The sequence below is a fragment of the Lathyrus oleraceus genome, chromosome 3 (assembly GCF_024323335.1).
Source record: "Lathyrus oleraceus cultivar Zhongwan6 chromosome 3, CAAS_Psat_ZW6_1.0, whole genome shotgun sequence".
Lineage (NCBI taxonomy): Eukaryota > Viridiplantae > Streptophyta > Magnoliopsida > Fabales > Fabaceae > Lathyrus > Lathyrus oleraceus.
Window position 1 is genome coordinate 81,170,185 of NC_066581.1, and position 23,530 is coordinate 81,193,714.

The window sequence follows — 23,530 nt, forward strand, 5'->3', positions numbered from 1 at the left end:
CTTCCCTACCCTTGAAGAAGAAATAAAAGTTTTTGCAGAGTCTTCAGTAGAGAAGATCAAGTCTCTGACTATCAACTCCGGCATCGGTGATGATCCCTCTGAAGTGAGGATCCACTAGAACAGAGTGATCGACTGGATGACCTCTGAAGCCTTCAAACTGAAAGGCCTCTCTGAACAAGTCCACAACGACTTCATCAGAGATGCTGGTATAAGGCTCCAAGCTCGCTTGGCCAGAGAGGCTGAGGAACAGGATAGGAAGGAAGCAGAAGAGAAAGCTCACCTGGAAGAAGAACAGAGAATCAGAGAAGCTGAATAAAAGGCTGTTGTTGAAGTTGCGGCTGCTGCTGAGGCTGAGGCAAAAGCTAAAGCCGAAGCTGAAGAAGCAACACGTATTGCTGCAGAGGAAGCTGCCAAGGCCAGGGCTGATGCTTTGACTCAGGGGGAGCAATCCAACTCTGGGTTTGCCCCTCTGGTCTTAAAGACTCTAGAGTAATTGCAAAAGGAACAATAAGTGGTTCGAGCTAGGCTAGATCAACAGGATTCTGTCAACATCAACATTCAAAACATGTTGACTCAGTTGCTCCAACGAATGCCTCTTCCCCCAAACCCTTAGGCACCTAGGCTATTTGTTTGTCGCTTTTCCTTCTAATGTTTTTTACTGCTTTCTGATCTATGCCTTCTGTGCTGCCTATTTGTACCTGTTTTTCTCTACGGTATAAATATACATTTTTGCTATGTCTTTTTGATTCTGACAAAAAGGGGGAGAACTAAAACAGCTCTGATGGAAACATAACTAAAACCTATCAAGGCACTGCAAACATTAATAAATATTATTATACTAATGACTAAAGATATGCAGGAAAATAGCTAAAGAACTAAACCAAGGAAGGTCCGGTAAGAACTTCTGTTAAACTTAATGATCTAACTCAGGGGGAGTCCTCTTCCTTATCTTCTCTGGGATTATTTTTTGTATTGTTTCACCTCTGCTCTGTCTTGTTTTGTCATCATCAAAAAGGGGGAGATTGTAAGAACAAAGTTAGTTCTACAATGTATCTCTAAGATTTTGATGATAACAAAGGCTGAAACAAAAATGGTACCCTAACGAAATTTTTTCTAAGTGTGCAGGACTCTAATCAAACAACCAGATAGATAAATCATCAGATACAAAATCCAGCAATTAGATGCTACACAGAGGATACATGACCAGAAAGTTCTGACTCTGATCAAACGCAGGCACCAGCAAAACAAAAGAAGTCAGAAACTCTGATAAAGAAGAATGAATCCAGACTCTAAAGATGCATGATCTGAAGAAGTCAAAATTAAAGAGAAACTTTGATTCAATCAGATAGAAGTACCCTCTAAAGGCGAACATTGCTAAACAAGACTCTGGATACAGGATTCGCTGACTCAGAAAGCGTAACCGTGATAAAATCTGCATTTGGAAAGAAACTACTTCTAGAAGGAAGTTATGACGCACCCAAAATTGTTTTGGAAAGAAATAAAGAGAGTAATGACATTAATCATTCTTTAATGTCCAAGATTCTGTCATCACCCAACGGTCCTCTCAAACTCCTATATAAAGGATGGAATGTCGCTCAAGAAAAATACACCTGAGACACACAAGAATACAAAACTCTCCATCATCTTCTTTTCACTCTCTCACGAGCTGCTGCTCTTACATGAAAAAATTTGGTTATTATCTTTGTAATATTTGCTTATTGTTAGAAGAACTGTGTATTACCAATCATTTTATTACTAAGATTTCCTCAAGTGACTCTGTGAAGTCTGAATACTTGAGAGGGCTAAGGGATTAATTCTCTTCGACGGTTGTTTGTGGAATCTTTCAAGATTAGTGGATTAAGACCTTTTTGAAGGCGAAATTACCTTGGTCGGGTGGACTGGAGTAGCTTTGAATTTCAAGCGGACCAGTATAAAATTATGTGTCAAACATTTTATTCTGCGTGTGTCTAAGTTATTGAAAAAGTTTTATTTTCCAAACAATTCAAACCCCCCTTTCTTGTTTTTCTCTCCTTCACAAACATGTTAAGGATAAAAATCAACATTTAAAAGAGTGTGCTTTAATCATACAAACTTTCAACATCAAGAAAAAATAAGACAGAAGCCAAAAGAATCAATTAGGAGCCTTAAAAAACACTTAAAAGCACATGTTTTCCATCCAATAAAAAGTGCTGAAATAAATAACATTTTTGGGATGTTTTTGGTGTCATCATAAAATAGACATTGTCATGAACACATGGCAAAAATAATGGGTCAAAAATGTTACAGGATCATGAAGTTATGGATATTTGAAGTTATGAAATTACATCAATTAAAATATATATTAAAGCCACTTTTAAAATTTAAAAATGGTTTCAAACTTCATCTTCCACATTCATCCCGTAGTCCATCATTTCCACTATTTTCACTTCATGTCAAAACTCTAACTCTCTCAATTCTTAATGAAATCAAAAGTTGTAAAGACCAAAATTGCTTAGAATTTCGCAAGAAATCTAATGGTATTCACCAATTTCATTTATTTTTCATAAATATCCATAAATCAAACAAAATGCATATGAATCCTAAAAATTGAATTTAAAATTAAATTCCAAACATCACCGATTAAGACCAATGATCATAGGGGTTTTGCTCCTCACATCTTGGCAAGTGAAATGGTAACAAGAATGATGCAAAATTGTGTCTTAAATCATAAATTGCAGAAATGAATACATACCTCAAAAATGAAAACTGTGTTTTGAAATAGGGGTGTTCCAGATGTGATTTTATGATCTGAACAGCTTCCTTACACCTCAAGGAAGGTGTTTGAATGCCTGGCTTGAGCTGAGAGTGATTGGTTCTTCCTTTCCAAATCAAGTTGCAAGATATAAAAATGTGATTTGGAAAATGATGGTAGGGCTGTTACAGAAGTTGTTCAAGTGTTTGGACAACTTCTAATGGATGTTTAGAAGTTGTTTGAAGTGTTGGTTTGGAGAAAACACAAGCACAATGGAATTTGGAAGTTTGAGGTATGGAGAATTTGCTACAATGGAGTTTTTATGCCAATTTTGGTGTATTGAGTTATGAGGCTTGTCTCTCTATTTATAGAGGTTCCATATGGTTCATGTAACTTGCATAAATCAATCTTGGTTCAATTGGAATGCTAGTCTGGTGACTTGGTTTCATTTTGCACAAAAGTGCATAATGGATCATGATGAAAAGGTGGAGTGAAAGAAGGAGTTTAGAGGTACTTTTCTTGAGGTTTAGGATGTTGCTTTCTGGTTTAGAGGTTAAGTGTGATCATAATAAACAAGTTGGAAGCTCAATGCAAGAGTGGTTGGAAAAGTTAGCCTTTATCAAAATGGATATGAAGCTTTTTTGCAAAACCTTTCAAATATGGCATCAAGACTTGGTCAATGGCTCAATCCCTTGTGTAATGCACCAAGGGTTTGTGTAATATTATGATTAAGGTGAGATTTAGAAGCAAGATAGCCTGCAAAGTAAGATTATATAGCTTTGGCTCAAGGTTGCATGATGAACTTGTCATGAAAATGACCCAAATTTCAGATTTGGAGAGCCAACTTCATCTCTTTGAAACTCCAAGGTCAAGTATGATAATTTCATGCTCTTAGACTTTTTGGAAAGCTAAGACCATCCTCTACAACTTTCGTGTTGGGAGTTTTCCTTGAATCAATATGGATCATGGTGAAACGTGATGATCAAGTAAGCCACTTTTTGAAGGCAGATTTGGTTGAAAAAAATTCGAAGTGTTTCAATTCCATGGTACCAACTTCATGGCTTCATAACTTGAAATCCTTGCATATTTTGGGAATAAATCATCAAGGACAAAGTTGAAGTATTAAGTAAGACCTTTAATCTTATCATTGGAATAAAGAAAATGGTGGCCTGGATCACAAGTTATGGCCTTGGAAAGATGGGTACTTGAACATGTATTTTTTCATAACTTAGAAATATTTATGAAACCAAATCTTGCCCTTTTTGCAAGTAACCTCCAATTTCTTGTTTTTTCTTGATTAAATGCATCCATCAACCATATTTTCATGATCCTTGAGTTGATAAGTCCATGGTTGACAAAAAATATCAAAAGTCAAACTTTGACTTTGCCTTAGTTGACTTTGTATCAGATGAATCCAATTCTTGCAATCTTTAATGAATGGTATCTCTTCAGCACATTGGATGATGTCAATGGATCACTTATGATGTATTTGAAGTATTTGAACCATACTTCAAGATTTGGGATCATGCCTTGACTAAAAAGTCAAACATTTGACTTTGGGTCAAAACCCTAGTTAAGGGTATCAGATGGACTCTGGCCTTGATGAATTTGAGATGGAATGATCTTGAAATTGATTCTTGTTGATGGAAGTCACTTGATCACTTGGGAAGGATGAGGATTTTGAAATATTGAAACTCATGTGAAGTCTTGATTGATCAATTTTTGGAAGCTCTTGGTGCAAACCCCTAGCTTAAGACAAACAAAGTAGAAAATCTTTTTGTATTTTCAATAGGTTAGTAATGCAAAGATGCTAGATGTCATGCAAATGATACAAATGATGGTGGCATATTAGGATTGAAAATTAGGGTATGACAGATGCCCCTATTTAAGTTTCTTCAATCCGAAGATATGAATATTGGAATTTTCATCTCAACGTGATTGGAGAGACTTAAATACAAACATACACAATTTTTGGCCCTGAGAGGCCACCAAGTGCTTATGATATGATGTGCATGCAGGACTCGAGAATTCTATGAGGAATAATGTCACAGGGGAGTAATATTAGTTGAGAAAACACACGGGGATAAAGGAACACCACTGTGGGGACAGACAAAAGGAAATTCCACTGAGGAAAAGATTATAACTTCAGCTGAGGAAGAAGATTTGCAAATTCCAATGGATCGGGGCTTCCTAGGGAATATATCATTCCAAAGGATCGTGACTTCAACTGAGGAAGGGGTGATGGCTCCAAGGGGATGAGATTATCAACCCTACTGAGGAATAAGACTACCGATTACCAATCACGGGGAAGTTTAAACAATAGGGTAGCTCAAAGAGGGAGATATATTACTTACTACCAAACATGTGGTAGCCTAAGCAAAGGTAATCGTCTTGTTAGAAATATCTTGGATCATAATAGGTTTCTTAAAGGTAGAGATGACATCTTGTTCAAATAACGAGTCCAAATAAAAGTACGTTTCACTAAGGAAATATCTCTGCAACAGGTTTCTCAAAGGTAGAGATGACCGCCTGTTCAAATAACGAGTTCTGGATTTTGCAATAGGTTTCTCAAAGGTATAGATGACTGCTTGTTCAAATAACGAGTCCAAAGAAGCTTAGATGATCAAAACATGATTCAGCTTTTTCTTTACTTAAGTATTCCATTTAGAAAAGGCAAAATAAACCTATCCACGATTCGGGTCATAAGCCAGTGAACGGGCCTTGGTTTCTTCTTTAAACAAGTCTTTCTCTCGGAAAGGATCAATGAACAATCTCCTAAAAAGGTGACCACTTGTTGGGGAAAGAGAATTAACTTCACCAGGGATCTTCGAAGGATACGGGTCAATTAATCTTATAAAAAACTGTAATTCTCAAATAAAGAGAAAATCACAGTAAGGATCTTCAACAAACTTCCACTGTGATTTACTGGGGAAAGTACCATTGTCTGTGATTAACACCTCACTTGTGATATAAGTCCTTGTAACAAAACACCTCACCGGGGATATAAAGTCCTGTGATAAAATATAGGTGCTTGTAATAGTCTTCAACAAACTTCTCTGACAAAATTTTCTTGGGAGATGGCCATTTGTTGGAAAGAACGTTTGATATGTTGATAAATTCATTGAGGATAAACAAACTTCTCAAAAAGAGACTGTCATCTGTTATCCAAAATGGGCGTCCAGAAATAGAATAAGCTTATCGAGAAAAGACAATTACTTATTGGGGATCAGAGATCATGAAACAGGCTTCTCAAATAAAGAGACAGCTACGTGTTGGAAGTCTTCATCAAACTTCTCTGGAGAGAAAACCATCTAATGGAAGAAAACTTATATGTTGATAATTCCTTCGAGATAGACAAACTTCTCAAAAGAGATAACCACTCGTGTCCATACTGGGGAAAAGGATATGTCTTCACTGGAAATATTGAAGATGCTTCTCCTGGGGAGACAGTGGAAAATAAATGCACTCTCGATCTAGGTTTAACAACCTAGAGAGATTCACCATTAATATCCAAATATTTGGCTCACGCCAGGAGTAACTAGAGAGAAAACAATCAATTAAGATCTACCAATGGGGAATGAAGCTCAATTGGGATTTTATCCTATCCAAAGATGGAAAAGGACAACTAAACTAACCATCTTCCACGAGGAATGAACTCAGTGGGGAATTAGAAAGGATATAAACTCTCTGCTTAAGGTTGATGACTCCTATGGGAAAGGAAACATAACACCCAAGGATGAACATAGTCAAAGAAATTGAGGTAAATGTCATCAAGGAATGCAAAATGGATGTGAATTTGGTTATTCATGATATATATATATATATATATATATATATATATATATATATATATATATATATATATATATATATATATATATATATATATATATATATATATATATATATATATATATATGTATGTATATGCATGTATGCACGTTATGTTTATGCTGACAAAAACATACAAAACAGACACGCTGAGGACATAATATGTTTCATAGCTCAACGTGAGCTTGACTAGTATCATTAAGGTGGAAAACATCACTAGAGATGAGTTAAAGGCCATCAAAGGAGAAAAGTATCATCATGAGGTCCAATTCTCTCTAGGGAGAGGAAGATGCTTCGTCTGGGGATGAAATGTGAACCTTTGACGGAGTAAAGATCTTGATGCAGGGTTCCAATTTCTCTGGAGAAAAAGACTTCACTTAGGAAATAAAAAAACATGTACACTCTACCAAGGACAGGTGTAGATTGGTTAGGAAAACCTTCAAAATGATTCTTCCGGGGATATCATCAAAATTTGCAGCTTCCACCAGGGATAATGAAGATCGCTGAAAAAGCTTGACTGTTTATTTTAAGGCTTGATAGAAAATCCAGGCTTAGGACTTTGTTAGGGAACATTGAGTTCCAACATCCAACACTTCACAACTTACTCGCTTCTTGGGGATTTAACTGTGGACGTTCTTTTTTGCATTCACAAATAAAAAGAAAACAAAATTTTATTTTGAAAAACCCAAAATTTCAAATATTCGTTTCAAGAATTGTTATCAAAGTAAAAAATGATATTTTTGCGGAGCAGAAATAAAATAAGGATTGCCAATAAATGGATAAGTCTCGAATTTTATTGATAGAATGGTGATCCACAAATGGCGTGATCCCATGGATATTTACAAAGTTAGAAAAATGGTAATATGGGAAAAGGCTACATTAAAATACAATGAAATTATTATCCCTAACAAATTTGAATTCCAGATGTTTTTGGGCTTCTGATAAGAGCCAGTTGGGAGCTTTGACAGACAGGCGTTGCTTCAAGTGATCCAATCTGATCTGATGCAGTTACTTGCCATAATCCTTTTTTCCTAGATTTCCTTTTCAGGTTTTCAATCTACCAGGATAATCATTTTTTGTTTATGTCTCTAATTTTTTCCTGGACCGCCCTTTCGGGTTTTCAGTCCACCGAGACGCTCATTTTTGCCTAAGTCGCATTTTCGGGTTTTCGACTTAGCGAGCTTTTCTTTTATTTTTCTAGGCAAAGTATTTCTTAATTGCGTCAGTATTCACAAGACGTGGGAGCTTCTCACTATCCATATTTGTAAGAATCAAGCCCCCCCCCCCCCCCCGGAAAAGGCTTTCTTGACAACATATGGGTCATCATAATTAGGAGCCCACTTGCCCCTGGAATCAAATAAGAAAGATTGAATCTTTTTAAGCACAAGGTCCAACCTTCTTGTAGAATGCTTTCTTCATTCTCTACTGATATAACTGACCATGGCATAAAGCCATCATCCTCTTCTCTTCAATCAAATTCAGTTGGTCATACCTGCTTTGACACCATTCAACTTCGGATAACTTAGCTTCCATCAAGAAACGCATTCACGGGATCTATACTTCTATTGGGAGAATTGCTTCCATGCCATAGACAAGAGAAAAAGGGGTTGCCCCTGTTGAAGTGCGGACGGGAGGATGATATCCATGCAGAGCAAAAGGGAGCATCTCAAGTCAGTCCTTATAAGTCACTGATCGCTCGACTGTGTGAGTCGAGAATGGGATACAAACTGCAAGTGCACAGTTCTATCGCGTAGTTTTAAAAGATATCGATCCCACAGGGACTTATGAATCGATATACCGTTATCTAAGGTTACTACGTAAATCTAAGGTGAAAATGTTTGATTGTTTGGGGAAAAACTAAGAGCTAAACTAAGATCTAGATTAAATATTAATAAAACGGATATCGGTATGTAGTTCGTCAAAACTAGGGAATCAAGTCTTTGTCGGTTTCTTGGTTTTTTAAAATAAATCGTTTCAGTTAACATTATTGGTTAAAGGTTTTATCTCAAACTCTCGCTCTGTTGAATAAACCATGATTTTATATTAATGTAGTTGTCACTTATAATTAAGTCAAAAACCATATTTTGAAAACAATAAAGTTGCAGAAACTCTTTTTAAGAAAACACTGACCGTTTTAAACACCCTTATCTCAAACTCTCGCTCTGTTGACTTAGGTTATATAATCAAATCCAAATGCTTAACTCTCGTCCTCACATTCAATCTTTAAAAATACTTTTTGGAAAAGGTCAGAATTTAATTAACTCTAAAACTTGCTCTCGCCCTGATCTAGAATTAATGCCTAACTTACACTGTCCAGTTAAAACCTCAAACTCTCGCTCTATTGATTTTAACTTCTTTATGTCCTTTACTTTTGTAAAAAATCTTGTTATTAAACTTGTAAGTTGAGACCGTAAAAAGATTGATTTTAATTTTAAGTTTAGATAGACCGACTCAGTCTTGATCCCTTATTCTGCTTACTTTACATACCGATACCTAGGCGAATTAGCCAGACATGCTAAATAAACAAGAATACATATCATGCATAAACAGACTCATTCCAGGCATATAATATAGATAAATAATAAAACAAAATATTAAATAATGATTAAAGAACCTGAATGCGTAATACAATAGTCTTGAACACTCCACCACAAGCCGGTAGGATTTGTTCTTGGATTCTTCAATTAAACAGTAAATTAAACCAAGGAAATAAAACTAGAATCTAACGTAAGGTTAGATCCGATAAAAAGTTGCACAATAGTTTCCGGTGTAGAAACTATTATGCGAAAAATATCTAAATGCTAAAAAGGGAAAGGTAAATTGCAAGGGAAAAAGAATGTAGAACTTGCAAAAGAAATAAATAAAATAAACAATGTTAAGTTGCTGGAAAAGAAAATTAAGCAAAAGCGTGAAAAGAAAAATTGGCAGAGCTTCGGCAATATGAGCGTGGAAAAACCGAGGAACCCTTTTAGGTTTTAGGGATAGCTATTTATATTGGTGCTGGTAACTGCTTTCCGTTTCTCCAGTTCTTCAACGTGGCTAAATGCACGGCGTGGATATAGGAGACCAACTCCTCAACGTCTCTTCTTCAAGTCTTCTGAGGGCGTTACTTGCGCCAAAAAGGTAGTGGAACGGTGTGACGCTCGTCACACCATGTGTGACGTCCGTCACAAGGCTGTTTTGCGTGACGCTCGTCACGCACCCTGTGACGTCCGTCACAGGCACAGCATTGGTGACTTGTGCGCTTTGGGCCGGGCTTTTGCATTTGGTTCCTTTTCTCTCCTTTTTGCACCTTCTTTTCTTCCGTTTTCACTTGTTCTTCAAAATGGACTACCTGAGACAAATAGGAAGAAAATACCACGTAATATCTCATAAAATGCAGTAAACCAAAATAAATAGTCATAGAATTTAATGGAATTAAGTCCTAAAATATGATATAATTTCGTGTTATCAAACTCCCCCATACTTAGATCTTTGCTTGTCCTCAAGCAAAATTCAGTATAGAAATCGTTTTCAAAAAATTTAGCCAGGCGAAGTTTCAAAACACACATCAATTCGTAATAGGTTGCAAATGGATTTTGTTTAGAAGCAATTTGAGTTAAATCTTGACATCAACAACTACCGTTACAACTCAGATAACCCTACCTTATGCAAATCAGTTCAAGTACTGCCATTATAGCTATCCTAGTTGCTTTACTTTTATTTCACCCGCTTTCATTCTAGCGAAATCACATTAAGCCCTTTATCTTTTCGCGCACATAGTGGAGTAACCGGTTAGTGATTATGATCCGCTTTTAGCTAGAAGTTCTGGTACATAAGTCGGATAACTTCGTTATTCAGTCCATTGCAAATTGTGGGGGATCGAACCGTAGTCCGCCCTACCGAGTTCAGTACCAGATACCTACTGAACCAACTCATAATGGATTTTTCATATTGTGTTTTTGCATGATCTGCAACCTTTAGATTAAATGATCTGGTAAGGATCACCTAATTTAATCAGTGCATTTCCTGATATATTCATATATTTTATGTTACTTTGGGGATCATTCACTTATATTCATCGGCTCTCCACGTAGTTTGCTATTAAGATGGTGCTGACTTCTCGTATAAACTACTCGGGGTTACTATAAAACTAAAAGTTCAAGGGATTGGTATAATAGGTACTTATCCTGATCTAACATGTTGAGGTTCTTAGAGCGTTGTTATGGTAATAATTTTTTTGTCTTGATTTCACTCAAGATTTATACAGTAAGCAACCTTTATACTTATTGGGTGTGTTAAAAAAAATTTTTTTTTTTTTTGTTATGGCTCAAGAAAATTGAGGGAATAGATAATAGAAATTTTCACACTCGGGACTTAACTTAAAATTTTTTTTATTTTTTTTTTTTAAACAAGAAAGGGAAATAACAATGAAAGGGAAAATAACATACTTGAAAAATGGAAATAGGAAGAACAAGTTTTTTTTCTTCCCCCCATACTTAAATTAAACATTGTCCCCAATGTTTTAAGGAAATGAAATACAATATGGAAAGGAAAAAGAAACTGCAACTAAGGTTGTCTTCCGCCTCTGGTTCTTGGACCTGGTGATCTCTGACGTAAGTCTAAGTTGTCGAACCTGCTGAACAACTCAGTAAACCGCTGGTCGGTTATGGCATTCCTAGCGTCCTGTTGCTGTTGCATTTGACGCATCATCTGCAGCATCTCGACATTCTGTGCCTGCATTCCATCGATAGCATCCATAATGTCGTCGTTGGTTGCAGGCCTTCTTCGTCGACGACGTTGGGAGGATGGGCCAGTTGTATTGCCGGAAGGGTTGAGCGGGACTGACTGTTGTGTAGGCGGATGATCACCTTGTTCCATTTCTTCAAACTCATCTGTTTGTGGGTTTGTTTGTAAAGGCTCGGTGGTTTCAGGAGCGTTTAGATCATAGAGGTGGCGGTCGGGGTTTGTGACATCAGTGAGGGCAGTATTTGGTAGAACAACGCTTGGGACTGCCTGGTTGTTCACCATAAGATAATATCCTCCGCCTACTCTGTTCTTAATCAAGCGGCTGGATCGACAGTAGCTGGTATCCATAGATAGGGGAGGTAGGGATTCTAAAGTTTGGAGTTTATCCCCTAGGTTTAGGCCAAGTGCGATGGTGGTGATTAATCCACCAATTATAAAAGGTTGCCGGCCTCTAGCACATAAGGTGCGGATATGATGAAATAGAAAGGAGGCGGCGTTTACCTGAGTATCTGGTTCGAAGACGCACTGGAGGAAAAATAGTTCCTTTGAGTTGACCTTGCTGTTGTTTGGCCTTCCAAAAACTGTGTTTTGCAAGATGCGGATAAAGTACCGGATAGTGGGGTTATGTATATGGGAGAGAAGGAGTTCTTCCCAGTTGTATGTATCTATACCGGAAATTTTCTTAAAAAGGCCAAAAACGCCAACTGTGTTCCAGTTTGAGGTTGGAGGGATTCTGGCATGCAGCAGACCTTCTGTGGGAAATTGTAGCATGGTACTCAGTTGGTTTTGGGTTAGAGAGTACTCGGTGTTAAACATACGGAAGGTTGCCGTACCGGTTAGAAATTTGTCTTCACCGGCGGGGGTGGTGTAGTCGTATGAACTTAAGAATTCTAAGGTTAGGGATGGGTAGGTGGGTTGATTATGAGTGCAAAGGAAGGTTAAGTTGGCTTGACGGAGCATCCATTCGATACCTTGGAGTAAGCCTAATTGTTGTAAACAAGGTAAATCGGGGTACCTGGTGGAAACGACGCCTCGCTGTTGGAAACGCTCGAATTGCTCCCTCTGATAATTGTCATCTACGGATCGGAAGATGATATTTCCGAAATTCTGATTTCCCGCCATCGTGATGAATTTTTGAAGGGATGATTTGGAAAGAAAAAGAAGTGTATTTGATAGGAGAGAATTGTTTTGTGGTGAATGAAGGAAGGTTTGGTGGGTATTTATAGGAGAAGAATTTGGAAGGTGGAAAGAAAAAGTGGTTGAAAAGTAATTAAGTGTGGTTAAATGAAAAATGAATGGGGAAGGTAAAAAGTTAAAGGTGTAACGTTCGTTTCCAACGGCTCCTTAACGTTCACTAGTCTGAGGAGTGTTACGCTCGTCACAGGGATGTGACGCTCGTAACAGGCACTAAGCATGCCGTCCGTTATGGGTAGTGTGACGCTCGTCACGCATTCCCTTTTGGAAAGGCTTAGTGGCGCTTCACAGGATTATTTTGGTAGTGTATTTTAATGTTTTGTTTTGCTTATGATCAGTTTAGTCTGCAATTTAATTTATTGTGCACGCTTAATTGCTTTGCATAATAATAATTCATAGGTAACAACAGTAGAGCATAATAGCTATTGCATAATAAAATTAACTAAACAGCTTCAATAAAAATGATCATAATGTAATATAGGAAAGGAAAACAATGAAATGAAAGAGAAATAAACATGAATTCAAATAACATTAATAAATAATCTAACTTAAAACTAAATAGCTTAGGAAAATAACTAAACTCTATCCCTTTGTACGATCTCTGGCCGGTGGAGCAAAAGAGTTAACATGATGTAGCAACTCGTGAAACTGATTCGTCATACTGCTCATGTATCCTAGAACTTCGTCTCTCATGTTAGTAAATTCTCCTCTGAGGGCGTCTTGTTCTGACATCAAAGCTTCAATGGCGGTGTTATAATCAGTTCCGGGCATATGATGTCGGAGGTCAGGTATGGCTGATTCTTCGGTCGGAACAGGCTGAGGAGGAGGGTCAATATCATAATAGCCGGATGGTGTCTGAGGGTCAGATTCAGCATGAGAGATCTGGTCAACATAATTCTCATAGTCATCACAAATCTCATAATCCTGGATGGATTCAGTGGATCCAGCAAGAGTTGGGGTTTCATTCAGGTTATAGAGCCAGTTCCTTTGGTTATGAACACTAGTCCTAGGATCGGGCATGGTGAATAGGCAGAGAACCTGGTTATCAATAATAAGCTCAAACTCATCAGACCCTAGGTTTGCTATAAACATAGTGTTGAAGAGGAAAGGTATACTCATAGTAGTAATGCCACAAAAAGGGCTAAGGTCAAGCATAGGCTGACGTAATCCAATAGCATTACCTATCATAGTTATCAAACCGCTTATTCTAATGGGTGCTCGCTCATCCTGGATAAGGTGGTCCAAATTAGCTAACATAAAAGTGGCACCGTTTACTGGACGGTTCTGGGAAGCACAAAATATGATGAAAAGTTCATCACGTGAAACTGAAGTACTGTTTGGTTTCTTCCCAAATAAAGTGTGGGTCAGGATTTTATGGAAATAGCGAAAAGCCGGGTTATGTATGTTTCCAGAGAGAAACTCATGTTCTTCGGGCTCATCATTTCCAGTCAGCTTACCCCAAAAGTGTTCAAGCTCTCTATATTCAAAAAGTTCTTCCTGGCTTACAGTGAATGTATCAAAGGAGGTAGGGAAACCCAAAAGGTTGGTGAAGTCTCTAATATTAAATTGGTACTCCATATTGAACATTCTGAACTGGATAAAACCTCTGCTAATTCCTTTTCCATGGCTGGGTAGATAGATTAGTGAGCTAAGGAATTCTAGTGTGAGTCTCCGGTAGGTGGTGAAATGTCTCAGGATAGGGGATGTCTCCCATCCTATCTGATTCAGCAAATACAGGACACTCTGTCTCAGTCCAAGGGCAGTCATAGCCCAATCATCAGCATATAAACTAGGTAGCATCTCTCTAGCGGCTAGTTCTTCAAACTTTTGTTTCTGAGCCATTCCTCTGAACTTGATACCCATACGATCAAAATGTCCCATCTGGTTAGTGTTAGCTAGAGAAAAGAAAACATGAGTTTAAGTCAGGATTTGGCCAAATGCCGAAAGAAGGAAAAAAATATTATTATTATTTATTTATCTATTTATCTATTTATTTATTTTTGAATAAATCAAGAATGAATACTAAACAGAAATTAAAAGAATAATTAAGAAAGAAATAGGGAAATGATAATAATAGAATAATAAAATAACAAATTAGTTTGTGGGTTGTCTCCCACTAAGCGCTTTGTTTAAATGTCGCAAGCTCGACAAAGAAACTGTTAAATATAATCTATAGGTCCTGGGGGCGTTTCGTCTAAGTGTAGGATTTGCGAATCCTCGTTGGTTTCCGCATAGTGATAGTGTTTCAGACGTTGCCCGTTTACGGTGAACGGTTCTGTAGATTGTCCTTTTATTTCTACCGCTCCACTGGGAAAGATTTTAGTGATATGAAAAGGCCCTGACCATCTGGATCGTAGTTTTCCCGGGAATAACTTTAGTCTAGAGTTAAATAAAAGTACTGCGTCGCCTTGCTTGAAGATTTTCCTTGATATACGCTTGTCATGCCATTGTTTTGTTCTTTCTTTATAGATTCTGGCATTTTCATAGGCGTCTCTTCTGAGTTCCTCTAATTCGTTTATGTCAAGGATTCTCTTTTCACCAGCGGCTTTATAATTCAAATTTAGATTTCTAATAGCCCAATAGGCTTTATGTTCTAATTCTACCGGGAGGTGACAGGATTTTCCATAAATGAGCTTAAATGGGGTCGTCCCTATGGGGGTTTTATAAGCAGTTCGGTATGCCCACAAAGCTTCTGGTAATTTTAATGACCAATCTTTCCTTGAAGTGGCGACCGTTTTTTCTAGTATTTGCTTGATTTCTCTGTTAGATACTTCCACTTGTCCACTGGTTTGAGGGTGGTAAGGTGTCGCTATCTTATGTCTCACTCCATACTTAAGTAGTAGTTTTTCGAGTACCTTGGATATAAAGTGTGATCCACCATCACTGACTACTATTCTTGGGATGCCAAATCTCGGAAATATTATATTTTTAAAGAGTCTAGTTACTACTCGGGTGTCATTTGTTGGAGAAGCTATAGCTTCGATCCACTTTGATACGTAGTCAACTGCCACGAGTATGTATTTGTTACCGAAAGAGGATGGGAAAGGTCCCATGAAGTCTATCCCCCACACGTCAAAAATCTCTACTTCCAAAATACCTTTTTGTGGCATCTCGTCGCGTCTAGATATGTTTCCCGTGCGCTGACATCTGTCACACTCCTTAATAGCCGCATGTACGTCCTTCCATATAGTTGGCCAATAAAAGCCAGCTTGTAGGATTTTAGAGCAGGTCTTGGATGTACTTGTGTGTCCACCATAAGGAGCGGAGTGACAGTGTTGGATTATATTTTCTACCTCTTCTTCGGGTATACATCGACGGAAAATACCATCGGGGCCTCTTTTGAAAAGTAAGGGATCATCCCAGTAATAGTGTTTTATGTCGTGGAAGAATCGTTTCTTCTGCTGGTAAGATAAAGTAGGTGAAACTATTCCGGCAGCTAAATAATTGACTAGATCAGCGTACCATGGTGTGACAGATATAGCTAAGGTGGTTTCTACTTGTATGTCGGAGTTGTTCTCTTCCAAAGTAGCTATAAGTTTGTCGTACGAGAAATCATCATTAATTGATGTTCTTTCCGGTTCAAGGTTCTCAAGTCTAGAGAGGTGGTCTGCTACTACGTTTTCAGTTCCTTTCTTGTCCTTGATTTCTAAGTCGAATTCTTGTAGCAACAAGATCCATCTTAGGAGTCTAGGTTTAGCATCTTTTTTTGTTAAAAGGTACCTGATAGCAGCGTGATCGGTGTAAACTATTATTTTGGCTCCTACCAAGTAAGAACGAAATTTATCTAGCGCAAATACCACCGCTAGGAGTTCTTTCTCGGTAGTGGCGTAATTCATTTGCGCTTCATCCAGGGTTCTGCTTGCGTAATATATAACGTGAAGCTTTTTATCCTTCCGTTGTCCTAAAACAGCACCTACAGCATAATCACTGGCATCGCACATTATTTCGAATGGTTCATTCCAGTCTGGTGTCTGCATAATGGGTGCGGAGATCAATGCTTGTTTAAGAGTTTGAAATGCTTTTAAACAGTTGTCGTCGAATATGAATTCAGCATCTTTCATCAATAGTCCGGTTAGAGGTTTAGTTATCTTAGAGAAGTCTTTGATGAATCGTCGGTAAAAACCGGCGTGTCCTAAAAAGCTTCGTACTTCTCTCACGGTTCTTGGGGGTTGAAGATTTTCGATTACCTCTATTTTGGCTTTGTCTACTTCAATTCCTCTGTTCGAGATGATGTGTCCTAAAACAATTCCTTATTGTACCATAAAGTGGCACTTTTCCCAATTAAGTACTAAGTTTACTTTTACACATCGCTCAAGAACTCTTTCCAGGTTTTCAAGGCATTCTTCGAAACTTTGTCCATATACAGAAAAGTCATCCATAAATACTTCCATGATGTTTTCGAGAAAGTCGGCGAAAATCGCCATCATGCATCTTTGAAAAGTTGCAGGGGCATTACACAGACCAAACGGCATTCGTCTATAAGCGAAGGTACCAAAAGGGCATGTGAACGTTGTCTTTTCTTGGTCATCAGGGTGAATTGGTATTTGAAAGAAGCCTGAATAACCGTCTAGATAATAGAAATGTGAATGTTTAGCTAATCGTTCTAACATTTGGTCAATGAATGGTAAAGGGAAATGATCTTTTCGGGTTGCTTTGTTTAGTTTCCTATAATCAATGCACATTCTCCATCCCGATTCGATTCGTTTAGTTATAGTTTCTCCTTTTTCGTTTTCAATAACGGTTATGCCTCCTTTCTTTGGTACAACGTGTACAGGACTGACCCATTTGCTATCAGATATAGGATATATAATACCTGCTTCCAATAACTTGGTTATTTCTTTCTTTACTACCTCACTTAGGATCGGATTTAGTCTTCTCTGGTGTTCCCTAGAGGTTTTACAGTCTTCTTCTAACATGATGTGGTGCATACAAATAGAAGGGCTTATCCCTTTAAGATCGGTGATGTGGTATCCTAGTGCGGTTGGATATTTCCTTAAGATATGTAAGAGTTTTTCTGTTTCGAGTCTTCCTAGATCTGCATTAACTATCACGGGTCGTTCAAGTTCTAAGTCTAGGAATTCATATCTCAGATTTTTGGGAAGTGTTTTCAAATCAGGGGTTGGTTTGTTAAGACATTGCGTAGGGTCCGGTGTTATTGCTAAGCATTGTTTAGATTTGTCCTCTAAAAGATAGTCTGATGATTTGTCTTCTCCTAACTCTGCTTCTTTTATGCATTCATCGATGATATCCATGAAGTAACATGTATCTTCTATTGCAGGTGCTTTCAAGAATTGGGAAAGAATGAATTCAATTTTCTCTTCACCTACTTCGAAGGTGAGTCGTCCTCGTTTTACGTCTATGATTGCACCGGCAGTTGCTAAGAATGGTCTTCTTAGTATAATAGGTGTAGTATCATCTTCTCTAATGTCCATAATTGTGAAGTCAGTGGGAATGTAAAACTGACCTATGCGTACGGGAACGTTTTCAAGGATTCCTACAGGATATTTGATGGAACGATCTACTAGTTGTACGGACATTTTGGTCGGTCTTAATTCTCCCATTTCCAGTTTCTTACATATGGATAAAGGCATAACGCTAATTCCGGCTCCTAAATCGCATAAGGCTTTGTCGATGACAAATTTTCCTATGTGACAGGGTATAGAGAAACTACCCGAATCCTTGAGTTTAGGAGGCATGTTTTGGATTATAGCGCTACATTCGGCAGGGAGTGTAACGGTTTCGCTATCCTCAAGTTTCCTCTTATTAGAAAGAATTTCTTTTAAGAATTTAGCATATGAGGGCATCTGCGTAATAGCTTCGGTAAACGGAATTGTAACGTTTAATTGTTTAAGGAGATCAACAAATTTTCTAAATTGGCCCGCATCTTTGGTTTTAACAAGCCTTTGAGGGTAAGGTATAGGTGGTTTGTAAGGTGGTGGAGGTACATAAGGTTCCTTCTTTTCTAGGGTTTCCTTATTACTCTCTTCCTTTTCCTTAGGTTCGCTTTCCTCAGTTGATTTCTTAGGGTTTTGGTTTTCTATCCTTGGGTCAGACGGTCCTTCCACCTCCGTTCCACTTCTTAATATAATTGCATGAGCTTGGCTTCTCGGATTAGGTTGGGGCTGTCCAGGGAATGTACCAGTTGGGGCAGCAGTAGGTGCTTGTTGTTGAGCTACTTGTGATATTTGTGTTTCTAGCATTTTGTTATGGGTAGCCAAGGCATCTACTTTGCTTGCTAGTTGTTTAAGTTGTTCGCCAGTATGTATGTTCTGGTTTAAGAAATCTTTATTGGTTTGTTGTTGGGAAGCTATAAAGTTTTCCATCATGATTTCCAAGTTGGATTTTCTAGGGGTATTATTGTTAGGATTCGGTTTCTGATATCCCGGAGGTATAGATGGGGCTTGATTTGGAGACTGTCCAGGTGCGTATAAAGCATTATTACTCTTATATGAAAAGTTTGGATGGTTCTTCCAATTTGGGTTATAGGTATTCGAGTAGGGGCTTCCTTGAGCATAGTTTACTTGCTCTGCTTGGATTCCAGTCAAGAGTTGACATTCCGCAGGAGTGTGGCCTTGGATTCCACAGACCTCGCAATTCTGAGTTATAGCAACCACGGCGGCTGGAGGTGATACGTTTAAACTTTCAATTTTCTGGACCAAAGCATCCACTTTTGCATTAACGTGATCAAGGTTACTTATCTCGTACATGCCAGTTTTTGGTTGAGGTTTTTCCACCGTTGTTCGTTCGGTTCCCCACTGATAGTGGTTTTGGGCCATGCTCTCGATAAGCTGGTAAGCATCAGCATAAGGTTTGTTCATTAGTGCACCACCTGCAGCGGCGTCTATTGTTAACCTTGTGTTGTATAAGAGACCATTATAAAATGTGTGAATTACTAACCAGTCTTCCAAACCATGGTGTGGGCAAAGTCTCATCATGTCTTTGTATCTTTCCCATGCTTCGAAAAGAGACTCGTTGTCTTTCTGTTTAAATCCGTTTATCTGGGCTCTTAACATAGCTGTTTTGCTTGGCGGAAAATATCGGGCAAGAAAAACTTTCTTCAACTCGTTCCATGTGGTGACTGAGTTGGAAGGAAGAGATTGAAGCCATCTTCTAGCGCTATCTCTTAATGAGAAAGGAAAAAGACGAAGTCGAATTGCCTCTGAAGTGACACCATTAGCTTTAACAGTATCAGCGTATTGAACAAATACGGATAAATGAAGGTTTGGATCTTCGGTAAGATTTCCAGAGAATTGGTTCTGTTGCACAGCCTGCAACAGCGAAGGTTTGAGTTCGAAGTTGTTTGCTTCGATTGCAGGCGGAGCAATACTTGAATGCGGTTCATCTTGCGATGGAGCGGCGTAATCTCTAAGAGCACGAGCTGGTTCTGCCATCTCGGTTAAAGAAGGAAGATCTTTGAGATCAGGAAAGTCTATAGGAGGGAGATTGTTTGCAGCACGATATTCCCGAATTCGTCGTAAGACTCGGAGATATAGTTCGATATCGTTGATTCGTAAATAGAGCGGTTCGCCTTGTGAGCGAGTGCGTGGCATACAAATCAACGAAAGAAAGAATAGAAGAAAAAGAAACCTTAGTCTCTACAGCGTAACGGAAGAGTTACGATACCGATTAAATAAAAGTCCCCGGCAACGGCGCCAAAAACTTGATCGCTCGACTGTGTGAGTCGAGAATGGGATACAAACTGCAAGTGCACAGTTCTATCGCGTAGTTTTAAAAGATATCGATCCCACAGGGACTTATGAATCGATATACCGTTATCTAAGGTTACTACGTAAATCTAAGGTGAAAATGTTTGATTGTTTGGGGAAAAACTAAGAGCTAAACTAAGATCTAGATTAAATATTAATAAAACGGATATCGGTATGTAGTTCGTCAAAACTAGGGAATCAAGTCTTTGTCGGTTTCTTGGTTTTTTAAAATAAATCGTTTCAGTTAACATTATTGGTTAAAGGTTTTATCTCAAACTCTCGCTCTGTTGAATAAACCATGATTTTATATTAATGTAGTTGTCACTTATAATTAAGTCAAAAACCATATTTTGAAAACAATAAAGTTGCAGAAACTCTTTTTAAGAAAACACTGACCGTTTTAAACACCCTTATCTCAAACTCTCGCTCTGTTGACTTAGGTTATATAATCAAATCCAAATGCTTAACTCTCGTCCTCACATTCAATCTTTAAAAATACTTTTTGGAAAAGGTCAGAATTTAATTAACTCTAAAACTTGCTCTCGCCCTGATCTAGAATTAATGCCTAACTTACACTGTCCAGTTAAAACCTCAAACTCTCGCTCTATTGATTTTAACTTCTTTATGTCCTTTACTTTTGTAAAAAATCTTGTTATTAAACTTGTAAGTTGAGACCGTAAAAAGATTGATTTTAATTTTAAGTTTAGATAGACCGACTCAGTCTTGATCCCTTATTCTGCTTACTTTACATACCGATACCTAGGCGAATTAGCCAGACATGCTAAATAAACAAGAATACATATCATGCATAAACAGACTCATTCCAGGCATATAATATAGATAAATAATAAAACAAAATATTAAATAATGATTAAAGAACCTGAATGCGTAATACAATAGTCTTGAACACTCCACCACAAGCCGGTAGGATTTGTTCTTGGATTCTTCAATTAAACAGTAAATTAAACCAAGGAAATAAAACTAGAATCTAACGTAAGGTTAGATCCGATAAAAAGTTGCACAATAGTTTCCGGTGTAGAAACTATTATGCGAAAAATATCTAAATGCTAAAAAGGGAAAGGTAAATTGCAAGGGAAAAAGAATGTAGAACTTGCAAAAGAAATAAATAAAATAAACAATGTTAAGTTGCTGGAAAAGAAAATTAAGCAAAAGCGTGAAAAGAAAAATTGGCAGAGCTTCGGCAATATGAGCGTGGAAAAACCGAGGAACCCTTTTAGGTTTTAGGGATAGCTATTTATATTGGTGCTGGTAACTGCTTTCCGTTTCTCCAGTTCTTCAACGTGGCTAAATGCACGGCGTGGATATAGGAGACCAACTCCTCAACGTCTCTTCTTCAAGTCTTCTGAGGGCGTTACTTGCGCCAAAAAGGTAGTGGAACGGTGTGACGCTCGTCACACCATGTGTGACGTCCGTCACAAGGCTGTTTTGCGTGACGCTCGTCACGCACCCTGTGACGTCCGTCACAGGCACAGCATTGGTGACTTGTGCGCTTTGGGCTGGGCTTTTGCATTTGGTTCCTTTTCTCTCCTTTTTGCACCTTCTTTTCTTCCGTTTTCACTTGTTCTTCAAAATGGACTACCTGAGACAAATAGGAAGAAAATACCACGTAATATCTCATAAAATGCAGTAAACCGAAATAAATAGTCATAGAATTTAATGGAATTAAGTCCTAAAATATGATATAATTTCGTGTTATCAGTCACTACCATCTTCTGAATGATCTTCTTGATGTTCTTGTTGGCAGGTTCAACAGCACCGTTCATCTTGGGTCTGTGGGGAGAGGAATTATGATGTTCAATCTTGAACTCTTCACACATTTCCTTCATCATTTTATTGTTCAGGTTTGAACCATTATCAGTGATGATTCTGCTTGGCACACCATAACGACAAATAAGTTGATTCTTGATAAATCTGACTACCACCTGCTTGGTCATATTGGCGTATGAGGCCGCTTCGACCCACTTTATGAAATAACCAATAGCCACCAAAATGAAACGATGTCCGTTGGAAGCTTTGGGCTCAATCATACCAATCATGTTGATGCCCCACATAGAGAAAGGCCATGGAGAAGAGAGAATGTTGAGAAGAGTCAAAAGTACATGCATCTTGTCAGCATAAATCTGGCATTTGTAACACTTCTTCACATACTTGCAACAGTCATCTTCCATTGTCAGCCAATAGTAACCCGCTCTTAACATTTTTTTAGCCATTGCATATCCGTTGGAATGAGTACCAAAGGAACCTTCATGAACTTCTTGCATCAATAGGTTTATTTCGTGTCTATCCACACATCTGAGCAGAACCATGTCAAAGTTTCTCTTGTATAGCACGTCTTCATTCAGAAAGAAGTTACCAGTCAATCTTCTCAAGGTCTTCTTATCTTTGTTTGATGCCCCAAGTGGGTATTCTTGACTCTGGAGATAACACTTGATGTCGTGGTACCATGGCTTGTCATCAGAGACTTCTTCCATTGCAAATACATGAGCAGGTCTATCAAGACGTTTAACATCGATCTTAGGCATATCATTCCATCGATTCACAATGATCATGGAAGCCAAAGTTGCCAAGGCATCTTCCATTTGATTTTCCTCACAAGGGATGTGATGAAATTCAATCTTGTTGAAGAAAGTAGATAGCCTCCTTGCATAGTCTTTGTATGGGATTAGGTCGGGTTGGCGAGTTACCCATTCTCCTTTAATTTGATTAACAACTAGAGTTGAGTCTCCATAAACATCAAGATTTTTCATTCTAAGATCAATGGCTTCTTCTAAACCCATGATGTAGGCTTCATATTCCACCATGTTGTTTGTGCACTTGAATGTTAATCTTATAGTAAAAGGGATATGTGAGCCATGAGGAGTGATGATTACTACCCCAATACCATTACCATAAGCATTAACTGCTCCATCAAATATTAAACCCCATTGAGAACCTGGCTCTGGCCCTTCATTTGGCAGTGGTTCATTGAAATCTTTGGTTTTTAAGTACATCACATTTTCATCTGGGAATTCAAAATTTATAGACTCATAATCGTCGATTGGATGTTGAGCTAAATGATCGGCCAAGACACTTCCTTTGATAGCTTTCAGGGTGTGATACTCAATGTCATATTCGGATAAGAGCATCTACTAACGAGCAATTCTTCCCATCAATGCAGGATTTTCAAAGATATACTTAATTGGATCCATCTTGGATATCAACCAAGTTGTGTGATTCATCATATATTGACGGAGATGTTTGGCAGCCCAAGTCAGAGCACAATAAGTTTTCTCTAGCATGGAATATCAAGACTCACAGTTAGTGAATTTCTTGCTCAAAT

At 38.1% G+C, this 23,530-nt stretch overlaps 1 protein-coding gene and 1 pseudogene across 1 annotated transcript; one reads left to right on the plus strand and one right to left on the minus strand.

Annotated features, from left to right (window-relative positions):
- Window positions 1–276: 276 nt before the first annotated feature.
- Window positions 277–23,336, minus strand: LOC127129790 (uncharacterized). Its single transcript, XM_051058915.1, has 2 exons — window positions 22,654–23,336; window positions 277–280 (listed from the first exon to the last, which is right to left on the minus strand). The coding sequence occupies exons 1-2, from the start codon at window positions 23,334–23,336 to the stop codon at window positions 277–279; spliced, it is 687 nt and encodes a 228-aa protein (XP_050914872.1).
- On the plus strand, window positions 19,391–19,490 carry LOC127133759 (uncharacterized; annotated as a pseudogene).
- Window positions 23,337–23,530: the final 194 nt, after the last annotated feature.

Bases quoted from the DNA above. Each gene is read 5' to 3' on its own strand.
- LOC127129790 (XM_051058915.1), bottom strand. From the start codon at position 23,336: ATGCTCTTATCCGAATATGACATTGAGTATCACACCCTGAAAGCTATC.